The 13,726-nt window shown below is 42.5% G+C and overlaps 1 protein-coding gene across 3 annotated transcripts in view; it reads left to right on the forward strand.

Annotated features, from left to right (window-relative positions):
• The window catches only part of ALG9 (ALG9, alpha-1,2-mannosyltransferase), a 32,060-nt gene that overhangs the window by 13,564 nt on the left and 4,770 nt on the right, over positions 1 to 13,726 (forward strand). Inside the window, exons 11-14 of one of the 3 annotated variants that reach the window (XM_014939956.1) lie at positions 44 to 173; positions 914 to 1,061; positions 1,381 to 1,510; positions 8,658 to 8,788. In XM_014939956.1, the coding sequence (XP_014795442.1) occupies positions 44 to 173; positions 914 to 1,061; positions 1,381 to 1,510; positions 8,658 to 8,788 (539 nt within the window). The remainder of the gene's footprint in view (positions 1 to 43; positions 174 to 913; positions 1,062 to 1,380; positions 1,511 to 8,657; positions 8,789 to 13,726) is intronic. The other 2 variants (XM_014939957.1, XM_014939959.1) reach the window with 2 other exon arrangements.

Raw genomic sequence — 13,726 nt, forward strand, 5'->3', positions numbered from 1 at the left:
AATTTGAGTAATTTTATATTGTCTTTTTAAAATTTTTCCTCAGAAATGTTACCACTTCATATTCCAGCGCTACCGCCTGGAACACTACACAGTCTCCTCCAACTGGCTGGCACTGGGGACTGTCTTCCTCTTTGGCCTTTTGTCATTGTCACGCTCTGTTGCCTTATTCAGAGGTTGGTATTTTAGACTTGTCCTGTGTGTTCCCGGGTATTGGTCTTGGCAAGTCTTAAGGCCTGCCGAAGTTGTGCTGCTTTGACTGTAGCAGCGCAGTAGAAATAAGGAAGCTCAAAAGTGGGGATGTCAGTGTTGCAGAGAAAGGAAAAAGTTCTAATGGTTACCATTAATGAATAAATATGTGTGTGTATTTATATGCACATTCGTATATGTATGTATGAACATATGTATGTATTCATGTATCACTAGAATGATATCAGTTAAAAATCTGCTGCTCTTCACCTTCAGCCAGTACAACTATACCGATATAAAACCTATAACTGCACAGTAACAGTTAACAGTATTAAAGCAGATACTTCAACTTCCAAAGGTATGATCCCACTTGAAAAAACATTTTCCCATTTAAAACTTGTAATTAAGTGTATGTGGAGATGGATTAAATATGGTCCGTAAGTACTTCCTTTCAGAGCCTTGCAGCCAACCTTCCCACCTCCTCAATGTTTTTTGGATTGATGGTAGCCATTGACAGGACAGGAGAATGTGAATAAAGGTAGTAGGCTACAAGCACTTCTAAGAGGAGGGGGAGCTTTAGAATCCAGCCACATTTTAGCATATTCGTTATTCAAGAAGTTATCAGTTTAAAAGTTAGGTATTAATAATTTTTTGTAGTCTTTCAAAAGTAGTCATGTAAATATCACCTATTTCTTTAGCCTTATTTACAACTCTCTGCCTTCCATAGGCTACCATGGGCCCCTGGACCTGTACCCAGAATTTCACAGGATTGCGACTGACCCAAGTATTCACACTGTGCCAGAGGGGAGACCAGTTAATGTCTGTGTGGGAAAGGAGTGGCACCGATTTCCAAGCAGTTTTCTTCTGCCAGATAAGTAGGTTGTTTAATGTAAAAGGTACAATTTCGTGAGATTCATAAGGGGCACTTCTCATAAGAAATAGTTATGGGAGTAATCTTCAGGACCCTGTATCTCTGTTGACATGAGCATATCCAAAACAAAGGATTCTAAAGTTTGTTGTCAGCAGATTACATTGGCAACAAGCTATTAGAAATTTGTAGTATGACTGCTCCTCTAGTAGGGCTGTCTGCCCTCAGGAATGAAATGTCCTTGGTTATGCTTTTGGTTTTCTCAACACAAAATGTTACTAGCTCCTGCATTTTCCTGCTGGGCTTTCTGACGCTGTTCTCTGCAGTTGGCAGCTCCAGTTCATCATGTCAGAATTCAGGGGCCAGTTACCAAAACCGTTTGCCAAGGGACCAATGGCCACACAGATCATTCCCACTGACATGAACGACCAAAACAAGGAAGAGCCATCTCGATACGTAAGGATTATATTCCTATTTTCTTTTCCTTACCTTACTGTGTAATTTGTATTAATATAATGCCTAAGATTAGGTCTTCCCATTTGGTTACATGTTACGTACAAGTTACAGAGCAAAAGTGGGCTCTCTGCAGCACTTGGAAATTTCCCCATTTATGTTAGTGGTTTCTGTTTGCATTTCATCGGCCTATTTTTCATTTAAAGACATAATAATAATAATAAAAAGTAGAAGAAGTAATAATTCCTAGTCGTTGCAATTTTGGGTTTAATGTAAGATGTTACTGTGATCACAGGAAAGTGAGCTGAATGAGTAGTTTGAAATCCCCCACAGAAAATGTTTGTCACTAAGCAGGGATTGAAATTTTCCTTTGTGCTTTCCTTTCTTTTTAAATAGAAAAGTATTCACCATATTTGCAACTGAGAAGGAGGAACTTAATTTGGAACTTCACTGAAACAATTGCTCAGTGATTTCAGTGGGAATCTGTTAAGCTAATGTATAGTGGTGTTATTAATTTGTTACTTTTCCTGGTTGTATTGAGTTACCTAAACAAAAACAGTGCACACATATGACTATTTTAAAATTACTGTCAGCTAACTTATTTAGAATTGTTTAGCAGGTTAATTCTTAGTGCCGCACTAAAAAAATCTTTTCAGTGCACTAGATATTTAGTTATCCTTTCTTTTTTGTCCTAAGGGTTGAATGAGAGGAACTGCCAAGAAATGCACAGTCCTTTCGTCATTCTGTCTTAGCTCCTTGGAGGATGGCTTTGGTATGCCCATCAGAATGTAGGAAGCAGTTACATGTAATGGACCAGCTCTCTGGTTTACATGAGTGGGTCTATCTGGGCTGAAGACAGTAGACGTGCTTGTTTATGTGGCTCATGACTTCGGCCTGTTAGACATTGTACAAGCACTTGTGATCTGCTCACAGAAGTGGATGGAAGGCAGTACAATAACACAGGAGCAAACCGTGTGGGTAAAAGCAGGGATCATTCTTCTGGGTTAAAGCTCTCTTATTTTGAGCCTCATTATGTAGTTACTGGAAATGGGAAGGAGGCGTGTTCCCACCTGAGAGAAGCTGTCTGCTGCAGTGCATTTAATTTACGAAATCTTTAACTGTGTCATATTTTTAGCACAGACAGCTGGCTGGTGCGCAGCCTGTGACTAATGGAGCAAAACACACTTTTGTTTCATGGTTGTTTCTTAATGTTACCCAACAATTTTTGTTTTTTCTCATGCAAGCAAAAGGGCCTAGGACATTAGAAATTAGCTACTAAATGTGAATTTTAAATGGGGTTTTAAAACTTAGTTATGACTTGCTAATAACACCAAGAGAATAAGATCTTTTCTCAAGTTTAGTGAGCTTATGAGTGCAAGCATACCCAGATTTAAAAAAAAAATAAAATTAGCAAGCACTGGAAAGAACCATCATAGCAAATAAAGCTAAATAGCGTGAGTCTGTTGGTCATTTAAAGGGGAGAAAACAAATGGTTCAAAAGGATTATCTGAGGCATGGACAGCTTAAAACCAATTAATGGCTGCAGAAACGGGACTGATCTCTCTGTTTCAAGTAAAAGTATACATTACTGCTCTGCTTGAAAATTGAAGAGTAAATCTCAGTGTTTCTGTTGCTATGAGACACTGGGGAAAAGAGTGATTTGATCTTCTTGTTTTGCAATTCTTCTTTCCTTAATCATCTTGAACAGCACTTAACTTGTACTCGTCCTACTGGGGAGATGCATTTGTCTCTGAAGCTGCTAAGAACGACATAAGGAGTATTATCTCTTACAAAGATGTATTCAAGCAGGAATAGAAGATTAGGCCTAAAAGCTGAAACTGTTAAAAACTACTGACTTCAGAGGAAGTTTTAACCACTTTATTTTCTCTTCTTTTCCTATTTCCTTTTGCTCTGTTTTGAACTGTAAGATCCACCTGAAGCTTGGTCTCATTTTTGAAATACGCATTTCAGTGGTCAGTGAAACATCTCTGGTTTTGCTCAAAACAGTTGAACTTTATCTGTGGCAAACCAGACAAGCTCCTGTTGTGCTCTGTGTGGCCAGGCTCGCATCCATCCAGACACCAGAGAGAGACGTGTGGCTGCAGCAGTACAGCAGCAGGCTTTGCCCTTAGCTCCATCTCTGTACTATACCATGCTGACTCCTGTTATTCAAGATGTGATCAAATGTAGTTCTTCAGCACTTAGCGTAGCAGTATCATCAAATAAAAAAAGAGTGGGAGGAGGAAAAGGAAAGGAGAACAGAAGAGGATAGGATGTAATTTGGAAAATCCTTGCAGCTCCGTTCACTAAAACGGACTTCTTTATCCGGGGAAACATTTCAAGGTCTGTACACCACTGAAGTCTTGTGTAAATCCCCAAATAAATGCTTAGGTGCCGTGTTGGACCTCTGACCGGGATGAATATTATCCTTAGCTTCAGTGTAACTTGTAGGAATGCACTGTGCTGTACTTGGAGTAGTGGAAGGGAAATCTGTCTTTCACCTGGCAAATAATTCATATGCATTGGAAATGCTAGCCCTTTTAGGGGAGCATTTGGAATGATGAGATGAGTCTTGGAGCTTGAGGCAGTAACTTGTCTTTCTCTGAATGATTCTACATCACTTACAGAAAAACTTGGTTAGTGGTTTGGGAGTCTTTTTGCTAATGAGCCAGAACCTCTCTCAGGGCCTAGAATATTCTTCTCATACAGTGCAAGAAATGGATTCAACATTCTCCTCAGCTGAGTCTCCCATGGTGTAATTTCATTTGCCACTCAGTTGTGATGCCACGGAGCCATCTGGTATCCACCTAATTAAATTGTTTTCAGCCTAAATCTTACTGTAGACCCCAAAGGTGCTTCAGAAAAGTAAATTTAAGCATGTCCAAGGAATTTTGCCATAAAATTTTGTGGGAGAGCAAACTGAAACATGGGATATCTCAAGGAAGAGTTTGAGGGAGTAAGACAGTATAAGGCATAGTCATCCTGGAGAATCTCAGCTGCCTGCATTTGAAATGGCCTCAAATAGCCTCAAGTTACGCCAGGGAAGGTTCAGGCTGGATATTAGGAAAAATTTTTTCACTGAAAGGGTTATCAGACATTGGAATGGGCTGCCCAGGGAGGTGGTTGAGGCACCATCCCTGGAGGTGTTCAAAAGACGGGTTGATGTAGCACTGGGAGGTCTGGTTTAGTGATGGTGTTGCTTTTTGTTTATTGTGCAGGTGTCTATTTTTGTCAGTTAGGTTGACGGTTGGACAAGATGATCTTTAAGGTCCCTTCCAACCTAGAAGATTCTGTGATTCTGTGAAATAAGTGATGGGTAGAGGCCTTTGCAAACCTGGTGTAAGGGACCTTAGCTTTTCACTTGGCTAATCCAGCTATAGCTGCCCTGCCTTTTTCTTCACTTTCTCTAAGTGGCAGACTTAGGCAGTGACTCTAAGGAAATCTGTTACCTTGAGAAACACATCACATGTTAACTTTTCTTCTGACTTGATGAGATGTACACACATCAACAAGATGTTGTGCAGTCAAAAAGACAGAACTCTGTATGTTGTGTTCTTAAAAGGAAAACTGCCACTTGGGAGAGCTGGCCTCCTAAGGGGAGCATATAGATATCTCGTGAAGGTCCCTGGACCTCCATGTAAAAGTCAGTGAAACCAAATGGACAAGGACTTGCTGCTTCCCAGACTTGATCCTGTTCCTTCTACCAGGCACATAACTTAGTAGTGTGAGTCCTGATAGGGTCCTTAGTCTTTCCCTTCCAGCCCCTCGTGCCCTGACTGTCATTTTACAAAGGTCAGTGATCTGACCTTACAAGAACTCCCCTGTAGCTTGTGCATTGAAAAGTTTGTGCATGAAAAATGCAAGATTGCAATCTACATTCTCTTCAGATCCCCTGAGGGATGAACAAGGACCAAGAGTTTGTGTCACCAGCTGCAAGACAATTTTCTTGTGTGTGCACTGTTGACGGGATCTGATTATGATGCTGGGGCCATGGAGCCTGCTTCCAGACAATAATTAGTGGCAGCTGTAAACAGATACCACAGTTGAAAACTTGGTATTTTTCCTAAACTCCCATGTTAAGTCTCTTTCATTTCTCCCTTGTATTCGACCTGGGTGAAATATCTGTGCAACTAATGAGACTCGTACTATAATTTGCATATATTTATTGATCAGAAGTTATGCCCCGTCTTGTGTTCCACTTCACCTGAGGAAGGACTCTGGTGATGTATTTTTTCAATATCTAAATACATGTATTCTAGTTCCCTGATGCCTCCCAAATCAAAATAGCTAGATTATTGAAGGAAACCTGGATGTTGGGTAGAGGCCTTTGCAAACCTGGTGTAAGGGACCTTAGCTTTTCACTTGGCTAATCCAGCTATAGCTGCCCTGCCTTTTTCTTCACTTTCTCTAAGTGGCAGACTTAGGCAGTGACTCTAAGGAAATCTGTTACCTTGAGAAACACATCACATGTTAACTTTTCTTCTGACTTGATGAGATGTACACACATCAACAAGATGTTGTGCAGTCAAAAAGACAGAACTCTGTATGTTGTGTTCTTAAAAGGAAAACTGCCACTTGGGAGAGCTGGCCTCCTAAGGGGAGCATATAGATATCTCGTGAAGGTCCCTGGACCTCCATGTAAAAGTCAGTGAAACCAAATGGACAAGGACTTGCTGCTTCCCAGACTTGATCCTGTTCCTTCTACCAGGCACATAACTTAGTAGTGTGAGTCCTGATAGGGTCCTTAGTCTTTCCCTTCCAGCCCCTCGTGCCCTGACTGTCATTTTACAAAGGTCAGTGATCTGACCTTACAAGAACTCCCCTGTAGCTTGTGCATTGAAAAGTTTGTGCATGAAAAATGCAAGATTGCAATCTACATTCTCTTCAGATCCCCTGAGGGATGAACAAGGACCAAGAGTTTGTGTCACCAGCTGCAAGACAATTTTCTTGTGTGTGCACTGTTGACGGGATCTGATTATGATGCTGGGGCCATGGAGCCTGCTTCCAGACAATAATTAGTGGCAGCTGTAAACAGATACCACAGTTGAAAACTTGGTATTTTTCCTAAACTCCCATGTTAAGTCTCTTTCATTTCTCCCTTGTATTCGACCTGGGTGAAATATCTGTGCAACTAATGAGACTCGTACTATAATTTGCATATATTTATTGATCAGAAGTTATGCCCCGTCTTGTGTTCCACTTCACCTGAGGAAGGACTCTGGTGATGTATTTTTTCAATATCTAAATACATGTATTCTAGTTCCCTGATGCCTCCCAAATCAAAATAGCTAGATTATTGAAGGAAACCTGGATGTGCTGTACTTCACTAGTGTCTTTTTTCAGAAATTTCAAAATACTGTATACATTTCAATGTACAGTGCTTAATAACATATCAGAGGCAGAAGTGGGAATTGTTAGTCCCTTTCAGCAGCTGGGAATATTGGAGTGCCACAATGACAGCTTGCAGACCAACAGAACCAGAAAAAGCATTGAAGAATTCTGCGTGTTCTGAGTTCATGGAAAGAAATACTGGAGGTAGAACTTTCAGATTAATCTGATTAGAAGTGGCACAAGAGCATAAGATAGTTGCAAGTCCTCTTGACTTCTAGTGCCTCTCAGGTCACTACTGCAAGCTTTTGCCAGAAAACTCAGCCAGTGCCAGATGTGAGAAAGTGTGACCCTTGGCTAACAAAACTTAGTGTCAGCAAAATACCCAAGTACAGGGTGGTAACGGGTAGGTGGTAACTTGTTCTCCTCCAGTGGCTGAAAATAATTATGCCAGCAAAAGCTCAGCCTTGCTCTGTACCCTGCATCATTTTTCTGGTGTATTGTAATGGTATAGCTACCCTGGTACAATTTAAACATGACCTTAGCCTTGGGATTATTTCACTTTTGAAAATGTGACTTAGAGCACTTAAAGACAATTAGATGTTCAACAGGAGCACATCAGCCCTTATTTGTAACCTGTCCTCTCCTCTGGATTACTTAGCTCAGTGCAGAGGTTTTTACAGGGTATAGCCTCTTTTTCAGTTACCTTGTCTGAAACTTAGCTCACGTCTGATGGTTACTGTTAAAAATAATTAAAAAGGAAATTTGTTCTGGTAGGAACTCCAAGTCTTCTTTGTAGCTGCAGTTCACAGTCTTGGCAGAGTCTTTATTTCTCAGCAGCTCAAGTGCACATCTGTATGCATACCTGTGAAGAGTGGGGAGAAGAGGGCAGGAGGTGGGGGCCATTAGCCAGAAAGGATGCAGGATATTCATATAAATGAATAGTACAGCCTGTTCATATCCAAGAGCACTCTCCCAGCAGGAAGGAGAAGGTTGTATAACGCAAGTCTCCTCAGGCTATGGCCCACAGCTCGTTTAACTAGGAGGTCACACACATAATTCATTTCTGTGATGTTGCTTCCTCGAATGCATTTTCATAATTTGGCAGGGTGTTGCCAAACATCTTGGTCAGGGCAGAGCAGTTACTTGCATCATAGGCAGCTGATAAAGGCATGACTGTGCTGATACCAAGTTCACATGGTCTGAGAGGTGCAATGTGATGTCCATCTGCTGCGAGTGAGCTCGTGAAGGTCATCAGTGCTACAGGACAGGTTATTAATGCATGAACCCTGCCATAATTTGTGCAAGACAACAGGTTTACTCTACCGGCACTACTTACCGTTTTCCATGATTCTGCTTAAGTCCTGCCATGAGATGACAAGACTGGTACCATGAGGCTTGGAGAGTGAGCAGGCTGGGGAGCTTGTGTCATCCTTGTGGGTAACCTGTATTGGTGTTCTGAGCCAAATGTACTGGAATTGTGTGCAACTGATTGCAAAAGCACTTCCAAAGAAGGCATGAAAAAATTAGATGAGAGAGGGGATTTCTTTTGCAGAAAGTTGGCAGATACACTGTTTCTTACAGGGGGATGAACCAGGGAGCAGGAGGCACTGACAGAAAACAAATAGGAACAGGCATAAGTAGGAACCCCCATAAAGGCTTTACTTGAAAACATTCCAAATATTTTACCATGTATTCTGCCTGAAGCATTTCACCTGTTGCTTGAAATTTAACCCCCTTGTCATTGATAGCCTTTATAAAGGAACACATACAACCAGAAGCCTACACGAAATAAACCACAAGAATGTCTGTCTTTCTGCAGATTGACATTTCCAAATGCCACTATCTGGTGGACCTGGATACAGCAGCTGAAACTCCAAGGGAGCCAAGGTATTCCTCCAACAAAGAAGAGTGGGTAACCATTGCCTACAAGCCATTCCTAGATGCTTCCAGGTATTATGTTTTACACACTTGAGAGGGAGGGAGAAAGGCTGGGAGATCCGTGAATTAATTCAGTTCAATTTTCTGCAAGCAAAAGGAGCTGTATACAGGGAGGAAAGATACACTGGCAAATGCCAGCTTGAAATAACAGTTCCCAGTAAAGGCAGTTTGCTGGCTACAGTGGAACCTTTGTCAAACTTGTACTTGAAATATTTATGACCTAGGTTGCTTTAGAGGGTGAAGCTAGCTGAGAAGGGCAGTGAGAAGGATTATTTTAAAAAAGAATCCTCCCTGTGCGCTTTGTGGTTTGCTTTCTAAAGGTGTATGTCATCTCCTCCCAATAAACTTTGGAAGCTGCTGTCTTGTTTCAGCCAAATTCAGGACAGGTGTAAGTCGGTCTCAAAGAGCATGAGCTCTCACAAAATTTATGAAAGCTGGCAGACACAGAGTGGAGGCAATCTCATTGAGTGAAAAGTCAGCAAGGTCACACCTTTCTTAGGCATCAGGGCACCCATGGAGGAGACCTCTGTTAGATTCCATTCCTCATTAGTTCTGCTGCTCACTGAGCAGCTTGCTTGCATGTCTGAATAGGAATTTCTGTGAGAAGGAGAGATTGAAATTGCTCTCTTCCAGGCTAACAGGGCGGAATCAGGGTTTTCAAACTGGGAATGTTATTAATACATTCCTGGAAATGCAGAAATCTTCAGCTGTAAGGGGATGGTTATTTAGTCATTTAAAGCTTTGGTCATGTAGCTGTCAGGGGGCTGACTGGAAAAATCTCTAAAAAACTAATACAGAGTTCAGTCCCCTCCTTTTTTCTATGTGAGACCTTATTACCCTAGTAATATGACCCTCCAGGGAGGGGGCTGGTAAAAGCGGCTGAACAGTGAGAGCATGATAATGTTAGAGCAACTCCCAGGAGTTCCCTAATGTTCCCAGCTTGCTGACACAGACAAGATTTTTTGGCAAGGTTTTTCATTAACTGTATTTTCTGAGAGACCTGCTGTTACATTGGGGCAGGACTTAATGACTGGAGAATGAGATGGCCAATGAGTCTTACTAATGAGGCAGTGGAAGCATCTGCATAAGAGTTTTGCAAAGGACTCCTTTAAAGAGCACATACCCCTGAATGTGCATTTCTGCTCTGAAGATACATTCATGTGTTTTTAAAGCTGGTTTATCTTGCTGTCCTCTGCTAAACAGCCAAGTTGATTGTTTGAAAATTATCTAAAGTCTTTGAAATCCATCAGAGGCACTGAGTCAGGTCCAAATGAGCCTTTAAGACACCCTGGGTTAACCATGGGGATGTAATTTGCTAGGGGTGCTTTCAGAGGTAGCGGCTGTCTGCTGCTGTGCTTCTAGGGGAAATGCTGTCAAAAGTACTTCCTGCCAGACTGAGCCTGGTAACTTATTCCCAAGCTTGCCAGTGAAAACCTGTGCAGTCATTCTGGTTTGATACATGATACTTTGTGTTGCATTTAGATCATTTAGACTCCAGCTAGATTCCCAAGCTGTATGTTTCTTATTGGCTATGTATCTCTGCAAGCCTGCAGCCAAACACCGGTAACCCACTCAGTACATGAATGTTGATGACTGTGTGGTCCTTCATGTCTGGCTTGTGAAGGGAGAGTGCGTGTGGCTGTTGTGATGCTGGGAGTCACAGAGAACTGAAACTTCAGAGCATACTGACCCTGGTGATGATGAGATGTAAAGGCAGAATACTGGGACTGGGGAAAGGGGAGCATATTCCCTGGCTAAACAGTCACCAAGACCTTAGAACAGATCATCTAAAGGTGGTGGGGAGGGAAGGGGATCTTTCTGGCTGCTGTGTCCTCCTTAACAAAAGATGCTGTTGCATCTTAGTGGGAGACTGGAATAAGAGCATGTCCCAAGAGGAGATCAGGCAGTCAGATCCTTAGCCCTGCTGGTGTCGCCTGTCAGCCTCCTCTGCTCCTGTTCTTGTGCTGCATGGAAATTCTCCATGCTGTTCCTTATCAACACTCACAGCTGGAGCAGAGGGGAGGTGTGGTGCCTTCACCAGTGGAGGAGGCCAGGTTGCCATAGCAGCAGGTCTGATTTCCATCCCAGTTGTTAGTACCTCCAGAGCTCCCGCAGTTTGGAGCTGTGGAGCATTGTCCCTTCAGCAGACCTTCAGCAATCAGCAGGTGGGGAAGCTCAAGTGCAGCTCACACTGTAGAGTGCTGGTGAAGGACTAGAAGGGCATGTATCTGGCATGTACCTGCGGGTATCACTGATGTGGAGGGAAGAAAGAACCAGCAGGGTCTCCCCATCTAGTCACCCTGCTTGTCTGACACATTCTCTGTTCTCCCTGAAAAAAACCAGAAACCATGGCCTACCTAGCAGGACAAATGTGCAGCAGTGGGCACAGCTTCCAAAAACAACTTGTGGTACCGTGAAGAGCAGAAAGAACAAACCACGCAAGGTCTGATCTGCCCTGTTTTAGCCAGTGTGTCATTTAAAGGTATCACATTTAAAACTGGATACTACAGACAAGGTCAAGGCCCCTTTTGCCAGCCCATCCACAACAGCATGTGCTAGAGAAATTTCAGAAAGGCTCTTTTTGGACTCCTGCTTCATAATTTTTGTCATGTATTTTTCATTTCTTTCTGTAATTTGGCCCTTGGAGAAGAGATAGGATGGATGAGTGATTAAGGGCCTCAGATGGAACTTAGTGGTCCTGTAACTTTGTCCAGGTCTGTTAAACCCTCCCTAGTGTTGCAGTTTCCCATTTGGACCAAACATTAGGTAGTTCCCCACTTATCACCAGGAGTTTGTTGGCAATGAATGAAAGAGTAAGGAACTTCATAATAGTGGTGGCAGTAAATACCTTTGCATTGTTTTGCATCTGAGTATTGGAATTTTGCTGCAACATCCATATAAAGGTTTCTCATGGCAAATGTTCATAATCAGTCTGTTGAGCTACTTGCTCTGAATGCGTCACAGCATTTCTAAAATAAGACAGTGTTGTTTGCTTTGTTTTTTTTTCCCTGAGTGTGATTGAGTTGTAACTTGCATAAAATAATGGGGCTCAAGCAATTCTCAAAAGGGGAAATAACACAAGTTTTGCAGTCAATTGGCAGCTGACAGATGAGTTATCTAGTGGCAATTGCAGATCTGCCTAGCAATTGAATGAGACATGAGGGTCTGTCTCACCCTGCAGACCCAGGGTTCTGGCTATTGTCCTTTTGTTGAGATTGAGAAACCTAATTTGCAAAGCAAGTATTACTGGTGTGTCTTTCTGTCTGTGGCTGCAGCAGTCTCCCTTGCTGCTAATCAGTCCTTGCTTTGCTTGCTTCTGTCCTTATCCCAGTCTGTAGAGTACCAAGCCCACTAAAAGCGAGCACTGCAGACCCTCAGGAGGACTCTGAGAGTTGCCACTCCATCCAGCTGGAAGGTTCTCTGAGGGCATCAGTGATGCCCTGAAATGTTTTCAGGAATGCAACGAGCACTTTTATAGTCCAGAAAATTGTTGGCAGGGCTGATAGTGGAGAAGGTGTGGAAATCCCAGCAAAAACACTTCTGTTGTTTTTGCTTTGTTTTAATTTGAGACAGCAAATCTAGGCAGTGCCTCTCTCTCTTAGAGTTAAGAAATTGATCATTCTGGGGAATTTAGCTGCAGGAGAGTAGCAGTAACACAGTTGTAACAGCATGTTGGGTGCTAGAAATTGGTAAGCTGAAAGGATCCCAGGGTTAGTAGATCTGTGGGGAGAATTCCTCCCAGGGTCAGACACACAGGTCTGTGGGTAGAGTAAGTGAACACGCATCAAGAACTCCTATAACGATCCAGGCTGCTCACATTTCTGAGCATGTACCTTCCCCCCCTCCCCAGTTCAGCAGAATGACGCATCTCTCAAACCCGGCACCTACTTCCACACAATGATTTGGAAATGTCCCCTGCTACCTATGAAATAAGTGTAGAAACACTACGAAAATGCAGCTTTTTTTATAACTGGGAAGGAGGAACAGAAGAAGCGTCACTTCGAACTGAGCTGTGAGGGAAGCTGCCAGTGTAGATTTGAGATCTGCAGCTCAGTAGCTGCAGAACAAGAAGCACTTGGGGGAAAAAAAACAACCATCCAACACCTCCCCACCCAAAACCAAACTCCAGCTCTTGTTGTTTGAAAATAAATGACCCCAGCAGTTCAATTCACTCCTGCTGAACTGGAGGCTTCTGGGACTCACTGCGAATCTCAAATTGACGTCAGCAAGTGCAAATGTAAATCTCAGCTGCCTCTGATAAATGGTGCTGCTAATTGAATTAGAGAGCACTCCAAGCCACCAGCTAATTATGCTCCTCAGGAAGCTGCTTTGTCCAGGTCCATTTAATTCTATATTGGCTGAGCACTCCGAATCTGGCACAGAAAAGGGGAAATATATTACAGCTCCCCACTGAGGAGCACATATTTTCCAGCTCTTTAGGCCAAGCCGTCTGCTTGCTTCAAACGCTTGGGTTTTCCATCAAAAAAATATTCTTAGTGCAAAATTAATGATTCGGTCACCTTGTTCTAGCATATCATTATCCTGGTTTGATAAGAGACTGTCTCATTCCCTTTAATGCTGCTTTCTTCCATGTTACATGAAATGTTTTCCCTACTTTTATTTTATAAGTAGCTAAATTACTTCTTAGGTGAATGGTTGGTACAAAATTTAACACCTAGAGGAAGTGCGAATGTTAATGCGTTTTCAGAGAGCTTTGATCCTGAGCTTCCTATGTATGCCCATAGCTAGAAAGTACTAGGTCCTGCCCACATGGCAGAGATTCAACTTCCTCCTGTCTCTTCATTCTGCCATTCTCTTTTCTTCCTTCTTATGCTTCTTTCTGAATCCTGCTGTCACTGGGGTAAGAAGTTCAGTTTACAAGATGCAGTTAGGAAGAATCTCCTACCACGGTTTATCTAACTGCTTTCATTACATGTCAGTCTATGAGCT

Source organism: Calidris pugnax, unplaced genomic scaffold, assembly GCF_001431845.1.
Source record: "Calidris pugnax isolate Ruff unplaced genomic scaffold, ASM143184v1 scaffold92, whole genome shotgun sequence".
NCBI classification, from domain to species: Eukaryota; Metazoa; Chordata; class Aves; order Charadriiformes; family Scolopacidae; genus Calidris; species Calidris pugnax.